This window comes from Corvus kubaryi, unplaced genomic scaffold (genome assembly GCF_017639235.1).
Source record: "Corvus kubaryi isolate FWS band 111438036 unplaced genomic scaffold, C.kubaryi_AGA036_p1.0 35091, whole genome shotgun sequence".
In the NCBI taxonomy this organism is placed as follows: domain Eukaryota; kingdom Metazoa; phylum Chordata; class Aves; order Passeriformes; family Corvidae; genus Corvus; species Corvus kubaryi.
The window spans coordinates 1-23,800 of record NW_024580760.1 but is presented as its reverse complement, the minus strand read 5'-3'; the positions used below and the strand labels follow the sequence as shown (position 1 = coordinate 23,800).

The following is a 23,800-nucleotide window of genomic DNA, read 5'->3' as shown; positions in this document are numbered from 1 at the left end:
GGGCTATGGCTTTTTGCGTCGCCGGGGTGAGCGGGCCCGGGCCCAGCCTCTGCGAGCGGGGGCTCCGGGGCCTTGAGCCGCGGTCCGTTCGCGGCCCGGGGCGGGTGCGGGGCCGGCGGCCCGGCTGCTGTGCGGCGGAAGGGCCGAGCAGAGGGCCGCCGGTGGGGCCGAGCAGCTCGGCCGGGGCGGGCCGGCAGGCGGCTGCGGGGCTCACACCTGCGGCAAGGGATGCCTCTGCGCTGTGAGGGCACCGCGCCTCGCTGCGGGGCGGGGCGCGACGGCAGAGCCGTGCCTTGCCGCCTGCAGTGAAACAGCTTTTGTCAGTAACTGTGCGTCCTCTGCTCCTTCGTGTTTCCCCCTGTACTACAGGTAATAAAGATGGGCCGTCGAGCCCGCCAAGACCTCTTTGGAGATGAAAATCTCAGCAGGAAGAATTCTCCGTCTGCTTCTCTTGGAGAGGTGGGTGTCCTGTCAGGATGACTTGTCTGTTATCCTGCTGGTGTCTCCAGTGGAGAATTATTAATTTCTTCTGAGATTCCTTCCTGCATGGTGTGTTCTGCGCTTTGAATTTTGTCCTTAGATTTGGGACTCGTGACTGCCCTGTCCCTTTCCTGGTGTTGCCCTTTGTATAATAGTTTCCACACAGGGTCCTATCTAGGGCTATGGCTTCTCATGTGTCAAGTATGGGAAGTAGTATCATACAGGACTGGGGCCTGTCCCTCCTGTTCATGCATATCTTCCTGATATTTTAATTCCTAGAATTAAAATATGAGCAGGTACATAATTTTGTGACCAGTTTTGCCACCATCTATGGTAGCAAGTCAGAGTACAGGTAAATGGATGCCTTACTTTTGTGCTTTGCTTTGCTAGAGCCAGAGTATCTGACATGGTCTCTATCAAGTTTGTGTAGTGAGGCTCTTTTTCCTTTCCTCTGTGCACAGCTACAAAGGTCATGCTAGGAGCCAGCTTTGCAGCATCTGAGACTTTTCCTTGTGGGTAATAATGTGCAAACTCAGCTCCCACTTGTCTTTGGAGGAAAACTTTGGTTCAGAGGCTGTTCTATCAGTACATCTTCAAATGGTAGAAGGGGGTCAGGAACCCCTCTTTCTCAGGAGAGTGAGGCAACATCCTCAAGATTCCAGAAATAGATCTGAACTGTTTCAATTCATTTTTTTTGCTTAGTGTTGCAGAATGCTGAAATTCTTCCTGGAAGCTTGCTCTTGGATGCTAGCATGGCTTCTCCACAGGCACCTCCTGCTAGAAGGAGCATCTCTCAAGAAATTACAACCAGTTTTGCTCCCTGACACATACCAGATGGATAAACGGGTCATCAGACTTTGCTTGTTGACAGTGATATTTGCTTAAATGAGGTGATGCTTAACTTTTTGCAATGCCAGTCAATGGTCTCCAGCATACCATATTCTTAGCTTCTTTAAACTGGAAACACATTCTGCTCTGCTGGCCACCCTGGCACCAACTCTGCTTCAGGCTACTCTGTTCAGAGCCCTGGGACCTTCTGTCTTGGAGTGAGTACTCCCTGATTCTCTGTGCAGTGACAAAGCTTTCCTATTACACTGAGTAGCTGTGTCCCAGACATCTTTGCCAACATGGTTGGGGGGCAATTTTTCCTTTGATGCCCTGCAATGCTGTTGAAAAATAGCACTGCTACAGCTTAGCTTACCATAACACCTCATAGAGCAGGCTTTTTTTCTGGAGAAAGTGTGCTCTTTTCTTTTGATAGGCATGACGGAGAATCATCTCCCACCTATGCATTCACCCCTCGGGTATGCTGTAAGCATTCAGGATGGATTCTGTGAGGCAATGTGCAGAAGACACAATTTAAGAAATAAAAGTAACTGTGGACCTCATAGGTAAAGAAAGTCTTAAAGAAACCAGGTGGTTTAAGGGCATGTAATCATTAGCTGGCCTCCAGATTAGGGTGGCTTGCTGTCAGATTGTTCTCTTGCTGGAACTGGCCATCCTAGATCATGGGCAGATTCCCTGGTTTTAAAGAGACCAGGGCATTTTGTAGAGGTACAACTGATGGACTGTAACTTACTGCAGGTGTGCTTGTGCTTAGTGCTCACATCGCAGCCATTACAACAGCTGGGAAGAGATCACAGGGGCTCCAGGCCTTGGGCAACCCTGAAGAAGACTAAGGAATATTTACAGTGTTCTGTTTGAAAGCAGTGAGCTTTTCAGCAGCAGAAGGGTGAGGACTTCCACGCATTACAACATTCAAGTATGTTAGTACTGGGTCTTAACCACCAGAAAGAATAGTTTGTGTCAATAGTCTCCCTTCAGACAGATATTTGTTGTTAAATGTTTGTGTTAATCGAAAACCTTGGAGCTACTGGAAGAAAGACAAAATCCACTATAAATAACCCTCAGCCTTTTCCTTTGCTCCAAAATTGGAGGCTTTTTATACATGACCATATTTGTTACCAAAGTGATCATTTAACAGAATCAATATTGTTTTGTCCATCACCCTAGACTGGCAATCACCATTTACTTTTCTGGAAGCTTGGCCTTGGCTTGCTGTTAAGTGTTGGGGTCAGCTGTTAAAATGAATGTCTCATTCAGCCATCTAGTCACCTTGAAACTTTTGTAAGAAATCTTCCCAAAAGAAATGCAAAATTAAAAAAAACCCAGTCCTTTTTTTATTTTTTTCCTGGAATTGGCAGTAGTGGAGTAGACCCTGTGTAATTAATTTCAGCATAGAAGGTTTTATTCTTACTACTAATGTTGAAGACAAAGATGTTTGTCTTAAACCTTTGCCATATTCAGACCCCTCATATGCAGTTTCACATTCAGGTTGGTGATTTGGCTTCAGAGGTTCCTCAGAGTTTTAAAACTGGTTTAATTCACCTTTACTCTTTTTTAATTTTTTTTTTTTTAAATCCCATGCCAATCCACCCAGTTTCCACCCATTGCAAATTTCTGGTATGAGTATACCATTTGTGCTATTGTTCTGGTCTTTTCATGACATGGAGAAGCATCCAGGAAGTGTTTTCCAGTCAGAGCAGCTTGCTTGAAGGAAGCAAAAAGTACCTCTCTATCCATGTTTCAATATTTGGGCTTATTACAAGGAAATTCACTTAGAGGGGTGAACAATTAATGTAATTAAAAAAATCTTTGTTTCGAAGTCAATAGGCAAATCATCTGACTTGGAGCATAGATCTTATCAGGTTACTGCTGCTCTCTGCTTGGCCTGGGCTCTCTCTTCCAAAAGAGACTCCAGTTGCTCTATACAACAAATGTGTTGTTAAAACCCCCTTCCCCAGGGCATAGTTGTAATGTCTTGTGCCTTGTAGCCTAATATAGTTCCCCCAACCTCTATGAAAACACTATGATTAGTATTTTTTCAGCGCCTGTTGTGTGTATGTGTCTCCCACAAGAATATTCTTAACTACAGCAGCAAATCTGTAATTCCTCTGCCCAAATCTCTATTTGATAATTCCCATTCTGTGTGGAAGTACCTGCATTATCTTTGGATGTAGAAGGGGCTTGTGAAAGGTCACAAAGCTCGCACTCTGCCATCTGACATGCAGAGCATTCCTGCCTTTTCAGAAGTACAAGTACTGACAAACAACACTGCAGCTGTGTGTTATTTCACCAGGCAAGAAGGAACATGATTATTTGCTGTAATTGGTGCAGTCGGCACCCTCCTGCAGCAAGGGCTGTGTGTGTTCAGAGCTCCTTGGCAATTCGGCAGGCGCTTCTTGGGCACCCAGGGGAATGTGCTGTAAGTGGGAATTCCTAGAGATAAATCTGCTTGCTGCATGCCAGAACTCCACATTTCAAACATTTCATAGGGGTAATTTATCTCTTTTTCCATTGAGAGGCCTTTCCCATCCCCTGGCTTGATGTGGTACACTTACTCATCTTGATGCTATCAAGTTTCTGACAGAATGGGAGAAACTCAAGCTAGTCATGTTATTTGTATAATGGGAGGGACAGATCATATAATGAGATCTGTTAAAGATCTTTGCTATCCCATCCTAACAGGACTTCTGGACACTTTCATAGAATAAAAGTCAAACCTTTTTCCTGGCTCTAACATCACTGCACCCAACAGCCTGAATGCTGGCTTGATGACATCCATCAGAAGAAGCTGTTTGGCCAGGTTTGGAGCTCTTGATGAGATTGATTTGGAAAGCTGAGTGGAAAAGCCTTTTTAAAAAATGTATCAGCAGATTTTTCCTTTCCTGTTTCTTCTCTCAGGACGAGCGAACTATTTGCTGTTCTGTAAGAAATCTGTATGCAAAAATATTTTACTGTTATCCTACTTCCACAGTCTATTTTCTCTTTATCCTACAGTGATGTGATTCCCTTGGGACGTTGTCCAAGAGTTCCCTGGTTTCTGCCTCTTACATTCTCAGTATGATTTTGCCAGTGTGTCTCTGGCAACACTCTGTAGATCCTTTGAGTGGAGACTGCTTTGCTAGGCAATGGTCAGCCTAAAGGATGAAGGTTTTCCCTATTTTGAGAGTATTTCCACACAGGTAGGACAAAATGGCTTTATATCAGGGCGTGCCCAAAAATCAAGTTCCTTGCTGGTTCTCTCCACCATATTTTACCACAGCTTGGAGAAAGGCTCTGTGCTTTCACATGTGAAAGTATGTTCTTCTCTTGTTGTCCTAGCTGGTATTCGTAAGCTTGCTTATGTAGTTGTGGTCCTTGGGTGGTAGTTAAAAAGCATTTCTTGCTGTAAAAAATACCTTATTCAGCAGAGATCCATGTAGACAGACAAAAACTTGGGCCCCCTCCGCTGCATATTGGAAGGATGTTCCCACAGGTGAATTTTGCAAAACAGCTATCTGGACTTCCACCACCCAGTTTACAAACACTCCTGGCAGTGATTCTTTAGGCTGACATCCAGGCATTGTTTAAATACGCCTCCATTACCTAACCCAACTGAATTAAAAAAAAAAAAAATGCTGAGGGTGAAACCCACGTGGAAGATTGCTCCAAGAAGTGGTTATTTAAATGTTTTCCCAACATGTGTTGCCCAGCTGGATTTTCTTCCATGCTAGTGCAAGTCTTGTACCACTTGGGCTCTGTACATCCAGAGAATCTTAGGTCATGTTGGACCCCACAGAAGCCTTTCTGCTTTTGGCTGTGGGAACAAGCAGGCCCCTGGCTGACAGATACACACTTCCAACAGATTTTTACCAGTTGGGCAGATCTGGTTTCATTTGTGCTGCTCATTGGTATGGACATTTTTGTACCTCAGCTGCCCTAATCTGCATGTAGGCTCCCTCTGCTCTTGTCATAGATCATAAGACCAAATGACAGCAAAGACACAAAATGAACTCAGATACCAAACTGCTTCCATCAGAGATATATGCAATTTATGAATCACATGGCTTCTGTGTTCTATGGGAGAGATGATGCAGTCCAGAAGAAAAGTCAGGTGGGTTAGTGGAGTGTTTCCAGGCATCCTATGCATACTCCTGGTATAGGGTCATAGGTCAATCTTGGATACTCTAGATTCTCCCTCTGAGCTATTCTGAACACTGTGATTTCTAGAATAGCATAGAGATTATTGGGTTCTTAATTGCCCCCTTGCATTTGGTGCCTAACAGCCCTGGTTGTTGCCACTGCTGGTGCTGACAGTCTGCTCATCTAAAAGGCTCTTGACCAGTTTGCAACTTCCACAGTGACTAACAGGCTGATTTCTTGAGTTACTTACCTACCCCACAACCAAGCTGCTCCCTTATACTACAGTGTTAGCTAAAGATCATCTGCTGAAGCTAACACTGTTGTCAGCTTTGCCTATCTTATGCTAACTGCTACAGCTTTTGCTCTCGGGGAGAATCTGAGGTTGCCTTGAGAAACAGTAGCTTCTGAAAAAAGGGCTGTAGCCTGCTACAGTGTATAACCCCTGGTATGACTGGTCCAGCATCAATTCTGGTCTCTGGCATGGCTGCAGTGACTCTCCATATGAATCTTTCTAGCATCCTACACACCTGAATAATTTGGGTTTTATCATGCTATAGGGAGAATGAACTAAGTCTGTATCTTCTTGCTCACATTTTTTTTTTTTTCTTCTTCAAGTTGCATATACACAGTTGGTATATGCATAAATGACTGGATATAAAATGTTACAATGGTGGGAACAACTTTGTGCTTTGTCAAGTGAATAAGGTTGCAAAGCATGTGCTGCAGGACGGCCATAAATGTCAATCTTCAAGCTATTTTGTGCAAGCTTCCATAGTGCTTCCTTTTAACTTCTTTCTCTCCTTTTCCCTCCTGACCCTTCTAGGATGAAGACTCTCAGGAAAAAGTTGACCATGTAAGACTAGAGGCTTTCTAGGTAGATGCTGGCTCCTCTGAAGGGGACTAGTAGGATTAACCTGTTATGTGTCTGGAGACTACCTTAAGAAGGTACTCTAGTATTGGAGAATAATATAAAGTTTGCTTCGGATGCAGTGCCTTTCCTGCATCCTCTGTTTCTGTTGCTGACAGGTTTTTAATTATCTTTGTAACAGCTGCTCTTATCAGCTGCTGCATCTTGTTTTGAGGTCACAGATGTGTATGTGGCCACTGGAAAGATGCTCTATTTTCATTTAGAAGTCAGGGCAGCAATTAGCTAATAGAGTACAAAACCTGACTGAACCTAGATTGCTGTCCAGTATGGTTAGCTTGCTCTTGTAACAGTTGTCTTCAGGGATGATGAACTCTTGCTGCTGCTCCAGAGGAGAAGGCCAGCCAGTAGTAACAAGGACATGTGCCTTTATATTTTCTATAAGTCTTTTTATTGCACCAGCACTGAATGCCAGGATCTGTATTAATAGGATGTCATAGTGCTTCTTACCAGGCTCCTATTACACATAGAGAAGAAATACACATATCCTTTCTGATCCTGTAGCAAAACTAAAATACATCTCAGCATTCATTTAGCATTAGAAACCAGGATGATCCCATTCAGAACAACTTGAGAACTTCTACCTGTTTCTATTGAAGTGTTTGGGCTAATTGCCTTGCACTTTTCCTAACCATGGAATTGGTGTTGCCCAGTTTTTCCTGCCTAGAGTTGCTGTCTGTATATGTAAGACAATTAAAACACCCTCTCCTGTGCTCTTAATTCCTTCTGCTGAAGGACCACTCCCGTACTGGTAGCATAGTAGATTCATCTGTGAAATTTAAAGCCCAGAAAAGAAACCCGTATCACCCATCTCATTAATTCTAGCCTCAGAAGGATATGCTCATCACAAGGAGTACAGACTATTCAGATTAACTCAGTTTTCTCTTGGTAGTGCAAGAGATGATATTGTAAAAAAGATCCACTGGGTTTATTTGGCAGGGATGGATGGTTCAGGACTATGCCCAGAGCACTTTTCCATTTATCAGGCAAAGAGACCTCCCACTGATGGGTATAGTTTTGGGGACTGGTTGCCTAATAGAAATTTTTACTGATAATTGATCTAATCTTCCCCCCCTGCCTCGCTGGAACCAGTCCTTACAGTCATTTCTCTGGAACTAATTCCACCTCCATACAGTGCCCTGAATCATTGATTCCCAAGGTCTGCTGTTGAGTGCTGACTGGTCACATGCCACAGGCGCCTTCTTGCTTCTGGCTGCTAAATTTCATTAAAATAACTATACTGATGTGACTCTTCCACATGAACAATTGTTGCTTCAGGGATGTTATGCAATGGTGCCTGGCAAGGAGATTTTACTTATTATTAGGGGATCCCTGCTTTGAAAACCCTCTTGTTTGGGTAATTCCTGTCCTTTATTCAGGCTTATGCTCTTAAGCATCACAGTCACACTTTATAGTATTTTTCCATTTGTAAAAGTCTGTAAATGGTATAAAATGGTTAACTGAGTGTTCAGAAATCTGACTGATCAGTAGGCTGCTTGTAACTTAATACTACTGTATGCTTACAAACTTCTCTAAATTGTATCATAAGTCTCTTCCAAATCAATTGTTAGTGGAACTTTATAATATAAAGTGTGATTCAAATCTTATTGTGGTATATCCCTCCCTTAGTCATTGCCTGGCCAAGCTGAAATACTTGGCTTCTTGAATCATTTGTCCGAAGTTGGCCCCTTCGTCCCCCTGATGCCTCATATAACCCTTCTCTGAACTCCCTTTGGGCTTTGCTGAGTGTTACAATCTGAACTCTTCCTGGATTTGGTCCCTTTCCTCTTGCGGTGCTGAAGATAACTTTGTAGCTGCCTGAATGCTAACAAAACAGCCCCGTCTGGGTTGTCGATGTGAACATAACCTGCTGAAGTCCTGCCCTCCAGCCATCTGCCCGCTCTGAAATTTGTTTTGCATCCTTTGGCAAACCACTCATCTTGCATCTGAATTTTTGCCAGCTGAATCACTCATTTGGCTGCACCTTCCAAGACTGCCTGGGATATTTAGCCAAAGGCTGTAAGGCTGATCAATGGTATAATAAAGGGTGTATCCTAATATTTCAGTTGATTTGCAGAGGTAGAATAAGCAGGAGTATGACTGTGGTTGTGAGCCAAGATTTTGCTGGGTTCTTTTCCTGGCTTTGCCATGGATTTGCTTTAGGGCCTTGGAGAAGTCCTTCCACTAGTTTTCTTTAGTCCCTAACTGAAAGAAAAGCTAGAGCTTTATGCAGAAGCACTGTGGATATTCCCTAAATAGACCCACAGGGGGATTTAGATGCCTTATCCTCATAACAAAATCCATATCCTGTACTGGGTGCCTGCATAGTATGTAGATAATCTCAGGATGGGCTGGTGGATCTATTGGGATGGTAAAGAGTGGTGGGGAATGGCAATGTGTCTGAAAGCCTGTCCTTCTGTGGAGTTCTGGCCCCATTCTGAGAGTTCTGGGGGCACATGTCCTTGCACTACGAATGAGAGACCCTGATCCCCATCCTGTGTTTTCTAGCCTTCAGAAGTGGAGCTGGGCTTTTCCTTGCCTTCAGAGACCTCCAGGTCCTGAATTAGCAGATGTTCATTTCAGTGTTGGAACCTCATGCTTTAGACAAAGAGATTAAACCAGCCATCTCCTTTCTAAGCTGGGAAATACTGATGCTATTGTCCTCTTCCTTCTTTGAGAAAGATGTAGCAAGTAATGTTTTCCACCTCTGTGGAGAATATTATATATAATGACAAGGCTATGAGCTGTTCTGAGACTGAGAAGGTTTTCAATCCTTTCTCCTGAAGCTGTTCTGCTTTGCAAATGGAGCCAAAAGAATTTTGGTACTGTAGGGAAGGACTTTCTAACTGAAGGTAACAACATTTGAGTGGGAAGACATTTGTTCAGCTGGGAGACTATGAATGAGTCCAGCTGGGACCTCATCCTCTAGTTGTGCTTTGGTAGACATGCCATAGGTAGTCTCAAGGTCCTTCATGGACTAAAACCAGGGACAGCACCTGATTCCTGACCCTTATACAGGTGGATGCTGGCCTCTGTGGCTCTATATCACTTGGTGTTTGAGTGACAATACGCTTTAAGGCAACAATTGGAAGGAGGATTTGAAGATCTGACCTTTCCAGAGGGGGCATTGAAGTCCTTTTGTAGTTCTAGTTGCCAGTGCTTTTAAAACATTTGGGTGGGAAAATGGGCTGTTGCATTTTAGGTTAAGACAACATGTCAGGAACAATTGTTCTCATTGAATGTTTGTTGGAAGAGCAACTATAAAAAAAAATATAAGTACCTGAAATATAAAGCCAATTGTGTTCTTACACTGCTAGGTCACCCAGTTGGGTGGGGTTGTTTGAGTGAGTGTACTTGCATCCTAAAATACAGTGCAGAATGATGTGGAGATCCCCTGGTGAGAAGCAACTCGCACTCTATCTGGGGAGGTACCAGCTTGGTTACCAGAAGTACCTGAAACAAGACAATTTCCAGACTTGAGCTGACTCACATGGATCCTGCTTGCAGGTGTGTCTGCACCTGTGGTGTAGACATGGCCTGGGGCTTGATATGATCAGGGCCTTTAATCAGAGCGGTATTTTCCTGACCCAGTTCTTACCCTTGCACCGTGGTTGGCACCCAGCTCCAAACTATCATTCCATTGTCTGGTCTGGTCTGGATCTGTGCAGCAGCCACCCCCCAAGTGCTCTCCCCAACATTCCCTGAAACTTAGAACCATGCAAGTGAGGAACCCAGCACCAGCTGTACTCAGCTGAGTGTTGATCAGGAGACCTTATTTGTGTAAAAATAATCACAATGGTTTGGGCACTGTCCTTCCACTCTGGTTTAGAGAGTTCATGACCTAATAAGTCATAATTGTAATGCAGTCAGTTATAGTAATTTCTATATCTACAATTTGCACTGCAATAAGATCTAGAGAGTGTTGGTGTATGGCCGGAACAAAAATTTCCTATTGCCAAAGACCTTACAGTCTGACTGCAATATTTTTCTCTAGCATCCTGTTCTCCCCTGTGATCTTCAGCTTGTAGAGGAGCCTTCATCAGGGGTAGCTGCATTTTCTATATGGCACATTGCCAGGGTTTTGCGTTCTTAGGCATGCAGTTGGGAGTAGGGTGGACTGGCAGTAGATAGCTCTTGAAGCAATTGGCATTTCTGAGAACCTGGGAGGGTTCTCTGAGGCAGAATTTCCTGTAGCTATTGCACATTGTGAATGCCCTCCCATTTACGTGTTCGTCCTGGGCTGAGAATTTGTCCCTCCATGTCCCAGAGCTGTCATCTGTTTTGATTCTTGCATTATGCTAATAAACACCCTCCACCAAAAGGATCCAGCATCCAAGCAAGCACTGGGTTTTTTACCTACTTCCACTTTACAGGGTTTGCGTCTTTTTTTTCCCAGAGGTCTTCTGGTTTCTTGTAGAAATGCTGGACTCTCAGCCTGTTCCTGGGGACCTCTCATCTGGAAGTTGGCCAGATTCTCCAGGAGGAATCTGAAAAATGCAGCTGAACTTTTGTTCCCTAATTAGGCCAACTTCCCCAGTGGGAGCCCCAGCACTGCATGGCCTGGAGCTCCCCAAGGCCTTGCGCAGCCTCTCTCCCGTGCACCCCGACTGGCTGACCGGCAGGGCAGTTATTTTCAGCTTTCTGACCTTATCTCCTTGCCTTTTGATGACATCTTCTGAAACAGCTTTTCTAGTCAGCCATGTTTCCCAGCCTTTCTAGTAATATCCTGCCTGTTTGTCTACCTTGAGGTGGATTAGGGACAATCTCATAGAAAGAAATTTATTAAAAGCTTTTCCTTTTCCACACATTTATTTCATACTCTGGTGCTCCTGGACCCACCTCAAGGCAAAAAAAGAACTGTAGGAGGTGGGAAGGTGGATGGGAAAATGTCTGACCATATGTAGCATAAAGTAGTAGCAAACTGTTTGAGAAATGTTCGTGTCTAGGAGGGCTGGAGGGGCACTTCCCTATAACTATGGGTTGTGAGAGGATTCTACCTGATGACCCCTTGTTCAGAGAATCAGATTGTTGTGTGCTGATTCACTGTTTTCCTGCAGGGGAGAGCAGTAACTCCTGAGACAGGTTAAGGTGCCAAATGCTGCAAAGGTGACAGCTTTCCTCACAGATGCACATCAGCTGACAAATAGCTGGTCACTGTTTTAGGAGATCAATTCTTGATAGCTGGTTAACAATATGAACTGCTCCTTTACCTGCTGTGATAGATGGCAGAGAGTATTTGAAGCCCCCCAGGAACTTTTTCTGTCTCAATAACACTTTCTCTAGTAAAGTCAGTGACTGTGAGAAGGACAGTTTGTGGATGAAATGCAAATCCAGTATTTTCTGCTAGGTATTTAAGACATGCAGAAGCCCTTGGAGGGTATTCATTAAAATCAGAGAGCCAGCAGAGATGGGTTATTCTTTGCAAAAAGCCCAGGCTTGCACAGATCTTGGAATTGATGTGTTTTTGATATCATACATGCTCTGAGATGAGTATAGGTTGTTTTATGTGGCTGTTTAGGAGCAGTGGGGCTATTTGACTTACAGCTCCTTAATTGGCAACAATCAAAACTAATTCATCAGGCCTGGTTGTGGAGATTGGCTTTTCCTCAGTCAGGGGAGCCTCTGGCACCTTGCTGGAGAGGAGAATCCTTGAGACTGCCCATACTTCTTTCTTTCCACTCCATGGGCAATACTGGACAAAAACAAGACACCAGCATACTGTGGAAAATCTCACCGTGTTTGTATATTGGAAAATATACATACCTATAGATCCTACGTATTTTAGGAGAAATATGACATGATAGAAGAATTGTGTGTCCTCTGTTGCACGCTGTCAATGTCATTTGAGTCCCTGCATCCCTGCACAGAGTGCTCAGTGTTTCAAAGGAGTTGTCATGTTGATGAAGTTAAATTAATCCGTATTTCCAGACCCACCTGAGAATCTGAGGGACTTAACATGCCCATGATCTACCTCTCTTGTGGTAGGTCCTAAAAGAAACTTTGCTGGACCTTCAGGATTCAGAGAGACACAGGGTAGTTGCTTCCATGAGGGAAGCAACATCCAGCTGGCACATTCAGAACTGCAGATGTGATCTGACAAGTAGCCTGGAAATTTCTGCTTTAATGGGGAAGCCAAATTAGAACTCTGCGTCTGTCTGATAAGAAAGGGCCTGAAAAACTATAAAGAAGAAGGTAGAGTTTCTACTTTAATGAAAGAGAGATGGAATTCAGGCCAGTGATTTTTCAAAGGAGGAGATAAAATACTGATTATGGATGTAGTATCAAAGTGTTGGTATGGGAGGTGGCCTAAGAAATACTGGAAAAATGCCATCACAAAAATGGTGAGCTGAATTTTTGAGAAAAAAAAAACAACAAAACCCCAAAAAACTCAGACCATGGCAATTTTCCTTGAAAAAGGGGCAATCTGCAGAAACTCAAGTAGAGGAGATCTTCTGGAGATAAATAACAGACAAAACCAAAGTGGAAAGGCAAACACAGCAAGTAAGTGATTAGTTAATGTTGTGAAAGAGACTGAGCAGCAAGGGCTGAGAGACAACACTTGTCAGGAGCTGGTGGAATCTCAGTATTTTGAACACTAAACGGTTTGGATATATAGCTTTGCATTTGGGAACATACATATGAATCTTGCCTAAGGTATAACAGTAGGTACGAACAAGTTCTGATCATTTAAATCCCCCAGTCTTTTTCACCAAAAAGGCGTATTTAGGAGCACATTTGCTGCATTACAGAATGACTGTGCACTCTGTTTGTGCTCTGATCCTTCTGGTGTTGACATTCATCCCACTTTCTGCCTCGAGCTCTTGCTTGCAGCTGCAAAGTACCTACCTGTCACCATATTATGGCAATACATGACATTGCATTCTCAATTGTAAATTATGCTGAGGTTTTGGAAATGTGAAAGTATATGAAAGTAAGTTTATTTACTTGACAAAAGTGTATGTGGCATGTGACCTTATTACAGCACTTTCCAGGCAACTAACAAAGAAAAGCTATTTCTCCTCAGCTGACAGTTAACATTGCCTTTCCTGTTGCTAGTGCTCCTGTAGGCAATTCAGAAAGAATTACCTGATTTATTGCAAGAGGAATAAAAGACCTGTAGGGGTATATGAGATGTTTGTCAGGGTCTCACAGACATTCAGGGTTGCCCTGTGTGTATGATCAATGGGAACACGTTATAACATTGGCAAGACATTGGAATCAAACCTCTACATGTCCTGGAGTCATGCCCTGTGCAAAGACTGGGGCAGTCATTGTCATCACCCTCTTATCTGGTGTGCCTCACTTGAGTTATCTTTGATCTGAAGGCTAGTTTTGATGATGAGTAAATTAAATTGCAGGTGCACTGAAATGCCCTAGAGATGGTGCATTTTCCCTCAGCCTTATGGCCCAGGCTCTTTGGTGTCATTTGTGTATCTCCATGCACCTTTCTGAGGAGTTGTGAGGCTGTGTGTTAGAAACATGGCTCGCTGGCTCTCAGAGGGATACTGTGAGGGGAAAGGGGGTTGTTTGTGTGGGAAGGAGTGTGTTTTTGAGTTAGGGGTGTGTGTAATGGGAATAGGCATGTTTATGTGGGCATGCACACCCATATGTGGTGTGTGTTCCCGCATTTTCCTGGGCTCTGGGTGTGTCCAGATAAACTGAATTCAAAATGCTCCTTTTTTGGCACTGTAGCCTCTTTGGTTTGGCATCTTAAGAATCTGGGGGGATCATTTAAAGATCAGAAAACTCCATTCACTTGGGCCCCTGAAGGCTTCACATTCTGTGACATGGTCATTCCAGTCGACTGAGCTCTGTCCCCTACGGATGAGCCCATATAAGGAGGCTGTTTCCTGCATTTCACGCTCCCTGCCTGTCCCTCTGCCCTCCTGTGCTCCCTTTGCCGAAGAAAGTTGGTATTTTGGGACTGCAGCTCCTGCCTCATTCCTGCTCCCTGTTTATTTTTGGAGGATGACTATTTTTGCTCCTATCAGGGAGCTATGCAGGGTCATGCCCCCTCCCTGCAGCAGGCAGAGGCTGCCCCTGGCAGGGTCTCTTAATTTCCCACACTCACAAACAATGCTTCTACTTCAAGAAATAAACATGGGAGACCCCTACCATCAGGGGTTAGCTCGACCCTGTCCTCATCTGTGGCAAGAGGTGATTTGCCTTTAGCTCAGGGTTGACCCCACCACACATGCAAGGTCCTCTCTGAAGTCAAAACTCCTCAGGAGTCATCCCACTCATTCACTTTCTTAATAAAAGCTGTGGAATCCACCTGTCCCTCCGCAATTCCTTTGCAGTTACCATTTTTTCTCTGTTTTGGGACAGCTTTTACCCAATCATTCTTTCTCATGATGGTCCATTCACATGTCCCTGTAATCCATCTTTCCTCACTGGGCACCATCAACTGGGAGCCATGTAAACTGGGTTCATCTTGCCTCTGCTTTCATCATTGCCTGCCATGCAGAACACTGGAGGCCGTGCTGTACAAAGTGCCTCAGGCTGGGGGAACCAAGCCCAAAACTGTAACTGGCAACAGGTAGCTTCCAAATAGTGGGAATTCATTGCCCTGTTTGAAAATTCCCATCATAAGCCCCAAGCTGAATTCCCATTTTCTCTTGCCATGTGGCAGAGTGTCACACAAGACAATGCAAGAAAATAGCAGGGGATGTCTTTAAGCTCCAGATGAACTTCCCCTTTAGATTTCAGTGGTGGCAGTGGTGGGATTCATCCCAAGTAACTCTGGAAGTGTTTGGGTATGGCTCACTGTATCTGAACTTGGCATCTATCCTCCTATTCTAAGCAGTGGACAAAAGCAGACTTCTTAGGAACAATTCCTCATCTAAAACAAGATGTCTAAAACATGCTGTCTCGTACCCTAGGAAAGACATAATGTGATACCTCCCACTGATATGTGGGCAACAGTGATGAACAAGTTCCCAGTGAACCCTATTTTGCCAGGAGAACACATCCTCTGTGGCTCAGTCTGCTGCTGTACTGTGTGTCCTCAAAAAGTCAAAGGCACACAGACCTGAAATTTGTCAAGATACTGATTAGGGTGATGCATCTTTTGTTTACAGACATGCTTAAAAACCTGTCCTGTAGTTTATGTCTTCCTTTTATTTTATGAATAAACAGCATTTTAAATACTACCTCTCCATTATTTGGTAAAGTGTTATACATTAGTGTATGTGGACCTGGTGTCTCAATTGGCTTGACTTTGCCTTGACTGGAGCTGTCTGTAACATGTCTCTTCTCTTTATTAAAGGTCCCACCACCTAAACCACCACGCCGGCAAGGAGGCTGGGCAGATGATCCTGTTCTGGCACCTACCAAGTGAGTCCTCACCTCTTTTCTTATTAAGAGGGACTTAGGTGTGCTATAAAGAAACATCACTAGTTGGACTTTGCTGTCACAGACATTGGAACAGTTTTCCTGGTTCTTTTAGATGGTCTCTGTTTCCAATACCAATGTAACTTGTTCAAGCCATTTGAAGTATTGCTCTTGCTTGGTTCCATTGGCTAACTGACTTGGCGAGGCTTAGAACTGTGTACATGTCCCTGATTGCCAGAGGCAGTATATTCCTTACCTGGTACGGTGCCTGGAAGGAGTCAGGAACATAATAAGCATGTTAAATGCAGGAGCTAAGGATGGGGGGATTTGACTGGTTCCGTCCTTTCCAGGAGAGTGACACATGACAGCACCACACTGACAAGAGTGCAATGAACACATCAGGATTTAGTGATCAGCCTTGACAGTAAAGGTGAAATTTGTCAATGTTTATGTGTGTATGGGGTTATGGTATAATGGAGATGGATGGAGATGGTCAGCAAGAAGAGGTGGGAGAAAAAAGTATACAAATTGTACAACGTATGTTGAGAAGCCTGGTGCTTATGAAGGACACGTAAGACAAAGGAAATATCTGGACATGGTAATAGAATAGGTATGAAAATTAAAGGACAGTTCAGACTGGGAGGACATTACTTGCTTTCAAATATTTGTGGTTTTCCAAGCTGAGAAATATCTGCTGATGCTGTATTTCGTATTCACAGAGCTGAACGGCTCAGCCATGGAGTGGTGTGAGATTGCTTGTGTACTTAAAGGCCTATAATAAAAGTATATATGTCTTAATATATACTTTGGAGGACTCTGATTTATGAAAAGTTATGTATTTTCTGAAACTGAGAATGGGTGAGGACATCCAGAAACCTGTTATACAGTCAGTATTTCTTGGGAGGGGAGAAAGGTGGTCTGTATTCTGGGTTAGCCTTTCTGGAAAACAGAACTTTTCTGGGAAAATTAGCACTCTATTTGTCTCTGAAAAAGAGTCTGGAAATCTGGAGATTGGAATAAAGATCTCAGCCTGAACTCCTGTTGCTCTCCAGTTTAACCAAGATAATGGTTATTTTTCATAGGCTGGCTGCAGCTAGAAATTGCCATTGCAAAGATGCATCCACCTCAGGGTATTAAAAAGTGCCACCAATGATACTGGATCTTTGTGGGACCAAGCAGAAGCTTTATGGAAATGTGACAGCAGACAAGGAGGTTGAATTTAATTGTTTAGGAAAAATAAGTTACATAGTTGTTGGTTAGGTGAAGGACTGGAGGTAATACATATGCAGGGCTGTGCCTAATGTGCCCTGAAGGACATTGAACAGGTTCCTAATGTAACAGCACTGTGCCACGTGCTACTTTACCATGTTTTCCATTGTTTGACATTAGCTTTATCCTATAGATTTGCAGCAGTAGCTGTAGGTGGTGCTTCCCCAGCATCTCAACTGCACGGGTTACAAGGCATTGTAGGAGTCTGGAGTAAAGGCTTATGTGACATTGGATGCAGTTCAGCTGGAGAAGCAGAACAGAACACGTAGGGTTGCAGACCTTTCTGCCTCTGAGAATCTGCACATGGGGACATGAGACCAAGATGTGCCCCTTGCTCAATCATGCATGTGATATGTCATACCTGACAGTGTTCATTTGTATTAAGGGTTTTTGGAATAAATTTTATGAAGAAGTTTGCTCTGACTTTCTCCAGTCATATGAGGTACAAGGATTTTGTGCAACTAGTTTCCCTGTCTTTTCTTTTGTTCAGCTCTGTATTCTCCCCAAGCTGATCTCTCTTCTTCTCTGCCTTAAAAAAGTCTGAGATGCTGGCCTGTAGGGCTTTCTTTGTGACATATCCCAGGGTAAAGCCTCCATGTGAAAAGTCTGAGTCATCGACTGATGTCATACCAGTGTTGCTGTAGCTTTGTTGTTTCTGTTTTCTCAGGCTCTATCTCCCCACAGCTTTTCAACCAATTCGACTCAGTTTGGAACCCCATCAAGTTAACTTGCTCCAAATTCACTAGTGTAGATGGAGTTAGAATAACATGCTTCTGTTGATATATCTGATTTAGGTTTAAACCCTTTTTTGCCAGTGTAACTGAACCTACACTTGGGAATTGTTCTGTTAGAAGTAATTTGATTTTCAGAACTGACAATGTTAAAATCTGATTTTTTTTCCTTTCACTTAGAAAGGAAGGATGAGCAGAGTGGCTACAGTGACATTTTCTGTGTTGTGTAAATATATTGTGGGTCAGATGGGATACTGTGCAATGATCTTGTAGCTATTCATGTGTTATTCTTTCTCCATTTGAAGTCAGCTTTTAGTTCTGTTTCTGACAGATTCAGTCAGTTACAACTGCACATATGTTCCTTTTCCTGCAGGGATACTTTTCTGCTAAATTTCTAGTTCACAGTCTTATCAGTATGAAATGATCACTTGAAACTGTTCTTTTTATTTCCATTTGGCACGTATTAGAGTAGAATTTAGTTTGTAACCTGTTTTTCTACCTTTGTGCTCTCTTTTAGTCCCTTATCTGCCCAGCTCATGTCATGCTTATGTAAACTTGTAAATATTCTCACCATCTTGCTGATTATTTCCATCAGAATGCTGCTCTCCCAGATTGTTGCACGATAGGAAGAGAAGGAGGACTCTTAAAGTTTTCCAACCTAAATTATATTTTAAATTAATTAGCATGGATGGTGTGTGAGATACAGTATTTTATCATGAGCTCCCATAGCATTTACAAGTATCAGATATTTAAATTGCTGAGAACTATCAAAATTATCTCTTTTGCTCAAGTTTTCAAAAGTCAAATGTGGGAAGGTTACTTTGCACTCCCAGTAGTCTTGTAGAAGAGCTGTCATCTCTAGGAGTCCCATTTTGTAAATCTGGGTAAGATGAGGACCACTGGTAAGTGTCTGAGTAAACCCCCAGGCTGGTCCTTTGCAAACAGCAAATAAATGGTGCAAAGTAGTGACAGAAAATTCATTTTTCCATACTACCAGGGCCATCTGTACCTGAATCTACTGTATCTAGTTAAACATGTACTCAGAAGAATCATTCTGTGAGAAGAGGCGGTCTCATTGCTGCCCCAGCAACATTCTAGCCCCAGTATTAGCAGAAAGGGGACCAGCCAAGAACCTGGGCAGCCACTTGGGTCCCAGTAGCCTGCTGAGATAAATAACAGTAATTACAGCTGGGTTTTGCTACAGAAGCAGCTCTCTAACCACTGGATGGAGCCCAAGTGCTGTTCTGAAAGCTGTGCTGATGTCCCTAATGACATCAGTGCTGACAATCGTGACAAGCAAAGCAGAGGTTTGCTGTCAGGTTATCTCATGCATCAAAAGGAAGACACACGAAGTGCCTGCCAGTGGGGAAAAGAAAAGGGAACTCAGTTTTGTATATTGGTGAAGATTTGAGAAAGCAGGGATGCTTCCATGATTCATTTAATTCCAACATCCTCTGATCTCATCTCTCTGACTTTCCTGATAGAATTTCTTCCAGTTTCCTCTCTAGCAGTATCTTAATTTCTTTGCTTCTTGGGACTCAGTTTACTTGGGTGCTTGATCCATTTGGTCTTGCAATGAGCCCTGTAAAATTCCTACAGCTCTGGGCAGCAGCTAGGGTCATTGAGGAATAAACACAGCTTGCTTCAGGTGGCCCTGCAAGCAAACACTGAAAGTGTTGCTTTCAGTAGGAAAGTCCCTTCCAGTGCCTGCACATGTACTTCGTTTCTTCTACATGGATCATGGCAGTTTAGCAACAGGTGCTTCAGCTACAACTGCAATTTCCCCTTTCTGACTGATAGGCCACACAGAGTTGGGATAATCAAAACTTGTTTAGGAAAATGACCATGCTGAAGTATTTTGGAACAGAAGTGGTACAGTGGTACAGAGTCCAGGAATGCATTTGGCAAGAAGGTGAATATTAAGTGCCTCTAGGAAGGAAGGGGATGCAGTCGGGGTGACCTTTAAAACAGGGCAATTCAGCCTCTGTGTAGATACCATTTAAGGCTCTGAAGGATGGGCAGTGGTTCCTCCCTGGAGCTGGAGGAAAGTTATTTAAGAGATTAAGGGGCTTTATGATTCAAGGTCTCTAGAGATAAGTAGAGTTAAAAACCTCCTGTTTCAAAAATATGGGCTTAAACTATCCTGTATTCTCTCTATAAGAAATGACCCCTGAGAGTGCCTGGTTTTAGAACCTCTAGCAATCCCCGTCTTGCAGCTGGGAGTAGTAAAGTGCTCATGAATTTCTCTATCTGGCACAGTGGGGGAAAGCTTGTGTCATTGCTTCTGTCCTCTACTCCCAATCCAGCAGTGTTGAGGTGAGTCTCAGTCTGGGCTTTCCTGTGACACTGCCACGTTAGGAGCAGAGCCAGACTCCCGGCTGCATGGGAGACGTCAGCCTCACTCTGCAGCTTGCAGCCATCTGCGGATGTCCTCAGTGAAGTGAAGAGTATAGGCAGAGAGGATCAAGGCTGCCAAGTGAGGGGGCACAACTTAGAAGGAGAAGAAAGAAAAGGAAGTCTGATTAAGTTTTGTCTTGAAGTGTCTGTTTTTGGGTTTGTCCCTGCATTGATCTGCAAGGGAATGAGGCAAGTAATGGCCCCTTGGGGACCTTCAGGACTTTCCTCTCAATGTCAGCCGTCATTTTCAATCACCCTCTCCCTCCCAGCCATTAATTTTGGCCCAGGATCATGGGGACTTGTCCATCTATCACTCCTAATTGACACTAAATGATCTGTCAGTTTATTGATGAACGGCAGGAGTGGAATTGTCACAATATATTTTACTTTCTAACAACTCCTCCTGACAATTTTACCTTGTCCATCTCACTCTCCTCACATAAATCTCCATTGGCCTCTCATTCCTTCTCTTGGGCTGATCTGGTGCCAGCCACCTCCACGCCATCAGCACGCATCAAGGACATCAAGATGGCGGTAAGCTGCAATGTGCAGGCCCAGGGTGGATTTTTTCCTCTCTCTCCCTGCCCCCTCCTCTTTTTCTTTCCTTTTTTTTTTTTTTTTTAAATAGGCTGGATGTTCCAGGAATGCTAACAAGCTCCTGTCCTCTTGTCCCTTCATGTCATTGCTGGGGTGAGCTCTCCTTGGTGTTTCTGTTTAGACTCAGTAAAGATAACTGGCAGAAAAAGAAAAGTCCCTAAAAGACAGAAGAGTCACCTGAGAATCTCAGTGCCCTGGCTGTGACAGGGGATTTTTAGTCCTTTTAAACCTGCTTAGTGGGACTTGCAAGAATTTCCTGCAAGGGGAAAGTGTTAGACTTATGTCCATTTCTGTCTTTGCAGTGCTCAGAAGAGCCTGGAAAAAGAGTTTTGCTTCTTCTTTTTCCTTCCCCCCCCCTTTTTTTTTCTTTTCAGTATTTTTTACCATTTTTTTCTCTTTTTTTTCCTTTTTTTTTTTTTTTCTTAATTTTAACCTAGATTTCTGTTTATTTTTTCCCAGTTAGTGAAGTTTTCTTTGACTTCTTTTTCTGGAAAGGTACCGGGCAATGGAAGGTCTAGTAGGATTGCAGCTTCTTGCTCCCCTAGAAATAAAGCCTGCATGAAAAAAACAGAACAGCAGTGTGGCATTTTTGGTAGCAGTCCATGTAAGCTGCTGAAGTGGCAGAGTATTCTCAGGGCGAAGTCTCTTTGACCTTTTTTTTTTTTTTTTTAATTGAGAATAAAGCATTTTTCTTCCTTATTTCTCTGCATCTCCAAGAAATTTCACAGCAAATTTAGGGGATGCTATTATTGCTGTCCCAAATATTTCTATTTTAAAATAGCAAAACTTTCTTGAAGAACACATGCAACTTTCAACCCTTTTGTATCTGTCATAGCCAAGGCTAAAAGCTTGTCTGGCCATTGTAGGTCACCTCTATATTGGCTGTGAAGTCTAGTTTAATGCAGTTTACCTGTTGAAATGGACCTGACATGACCTGATCTACTTGCTTGGCCCTATTTCCCCCTCCCCCAGCCCCCTTCCCCATATAACCCCTCTACTATTCTCAAATTCTTAATGCAAGTTCTTAAAGTACCGTCTTTCAGAAGCTGTTGCTCTCAGATGACAGAACAAGATACCATTCAGTAATAGACACCTAATTCTAATATTTTTCATATAAATGTTTTCAGTGAGGCCAGTCACGAGTGAAAGGTCTTTGAACCTTGTAATCATGGAATTGTTCTCTATTGTGAGGTTTGAAAAAAACCCAAACAAGCTTAAATACACTTCCTGTCTCCTTTAGCAGTCAGTTCTTTCCTGTAACCATGAGGATCCAGAAGTGTGCTTTTTTCTTTAAAAGGCAGCTGAAATGCTCCTGTAACCTCAAGAGTCATTTGGTGTGAGAGTTGGGCTTTGTGCTTACTGGAGGCCAAGAACGTGATCACTTGGATAGGAGCCCCTGTTCTCAGGGACCAAAGATGTGTGGTGGATACCTCTAGAAACTGCAGCACTGTTTTCTGTTTTCCCACACAGCAGGAATTTGTGTTGAGTGTTGTTGTTTTTTCTGTTGCTCAGTGGGAGCTCTGAACAGCTCTGCCGGTCAGCTCTCTACCAGTGAGCGAGAGGGGGAACCCTGGGAACATCTGCTTCGGGGATGATGCAGTGAGTAGGCTGAGGTTCAGTGATCCTTGGGAACACTCTCTGTCAGCTTGTTCTTTTGTGCCAGTTCCTAAAGTCCTGCTTGCCAGAGCTTTCCTCCTTTGTTGTTTCTGTTAAGTAAGCCCACATATTAGGACTTGAGGAGAAACAAAAACACTTCAGCTGGAGATTGATTAAGTGCCTCACAAGTCCATTTCAGCTGGCGCTGGCTAGGAGCAGTATCTGTCAGATCCTATCTCACAGAGCATGCCTGCTCATTGCTGCATCCATCCTCATCCAGAGTCATGCTCTGGGGCAGTGTGTTCAGCATGCAGTCTGGCAAACACAGGGGCCAGAAGGTGGATGGTAGGACCATTACAGTTTAAAAAATGTGTGTCTGCCCAAAACCCCGTTGTGGTGATACAGCTGGCCATGCATTCCAGGGCTAGGAAGTGGAGGGCTGTGAGGTGACATCCTGTGACAAAAATAAAGGCTCATAGCATGCTGAAATCAATGGCAAAACTTGCCTCGATTGTAGGAGATATGAAGATTAAACTCCTTAATTTTGTAAAGGAAAACCTGGCTTTTCCATGCTGCCACAGGCCAGGAAGAGAAGGTGGAAACTTAAACCAACAGATTAGAGCCCCAGGGAAGGTGCAATGGAATAGCTGAGAAGAAGCCTTGTGGTGCTTTCCAGCACGGGCAGCAGTTATAATTTACAGACAGCCTTGGTGAATGTGTCCTTTCCTGTGCCACAGCAAACAAGCAGTGACTGAGACCCACACTTGGAGAGCCCGGAGAACTATCAGTTAGCACTTGTGTGTCATATTGGATGTGTAACTTAGTTGTGCCTTAGGCTATTGAACAAGCTGCAACTCCTAGCTCACCGCCCACTCACTGTGGTGATGGGCACCTAAGGAACACTTGAGCAAGAGAGTACAGCGTCTTTTAAAATCTCTTTTTCCCCTCCTCCCTCAGGCCTAGACCTGAATTACAGTCTTTGCCCGAGAGGCAAAAGGCTTCGTGCTTCCCTGTGGGCTGAGCCAAGCCTTCGGTGTTGAGGTGGGTTGTGGTTTTGTATGGAAGCACTGAGGCAGAACGCGGGCCGCTGACTTGCTTCCTGTGCATCCAGCCCGTCTCTGCCCGCCCTTTGATTGCCCTGCTGTCTCCAAACAAAATGTATCTCTGATCATCACGACCTTCTCCTTTTTTCCACGTTTCATTCTTTCAGCAAAAGGGCAGCTTGGAGCGGCTTTCTGGTTCCACGCGATTCGTAGAAGTGGTTGAGGCATGCCAAGAAATAGGCCAACACACAAGGGCAGATGAACTTCTTCCCCCGCTGCCCTGTCAAATGAAATCAGCCCTCGGTCGGGACTGGCGACAGGTGCCGGGACAGCCCGCGGGCGGCGGTGGCGGCGGTGCCCGCTCGCGGCGGCTCGCAGGCCAGCCCGGGCTCGCAGGCCCTCGCTGTGCCCGGCAGGGGGCGGCCGCGGCCCGGCAATGCTGCGGCTGTGGCGGCGGCCCGGGC

General features: G+C 44.1%; 1 protein-coding gene across 1 annotated transcript; it reads left to right on the top strand.

The window, feature by feature from the left end:
* Window positions 1-18: 18 nt before the first annotated feature.
* On the top strand, window positions 19-23,055 carry LOC121660406 (intraflagellar transport protein 43 homolog). The gene is made up of 5 exons (XM_042019768.1): window positions 19-26; window positions 370-459; window positions 6,269-6,298; window positions 15,639-15,706; window positions 22,875-23,055. The coding sequence occupies exons 2-5, from the start codon at window positions 379-381 to the stop codon at window positions 22,942-22,944; spliced, it is 249 nt and encodes an 82-aa protein (XP_041875702.1). The 5' UTR covers window positions 19-26; window positions 370-378; the 3' UTR covers window positions 22,945-23,055.
* The last annotated feature ends 745 nt before the right edge of the window (window positions 23,056-23,800 follow it).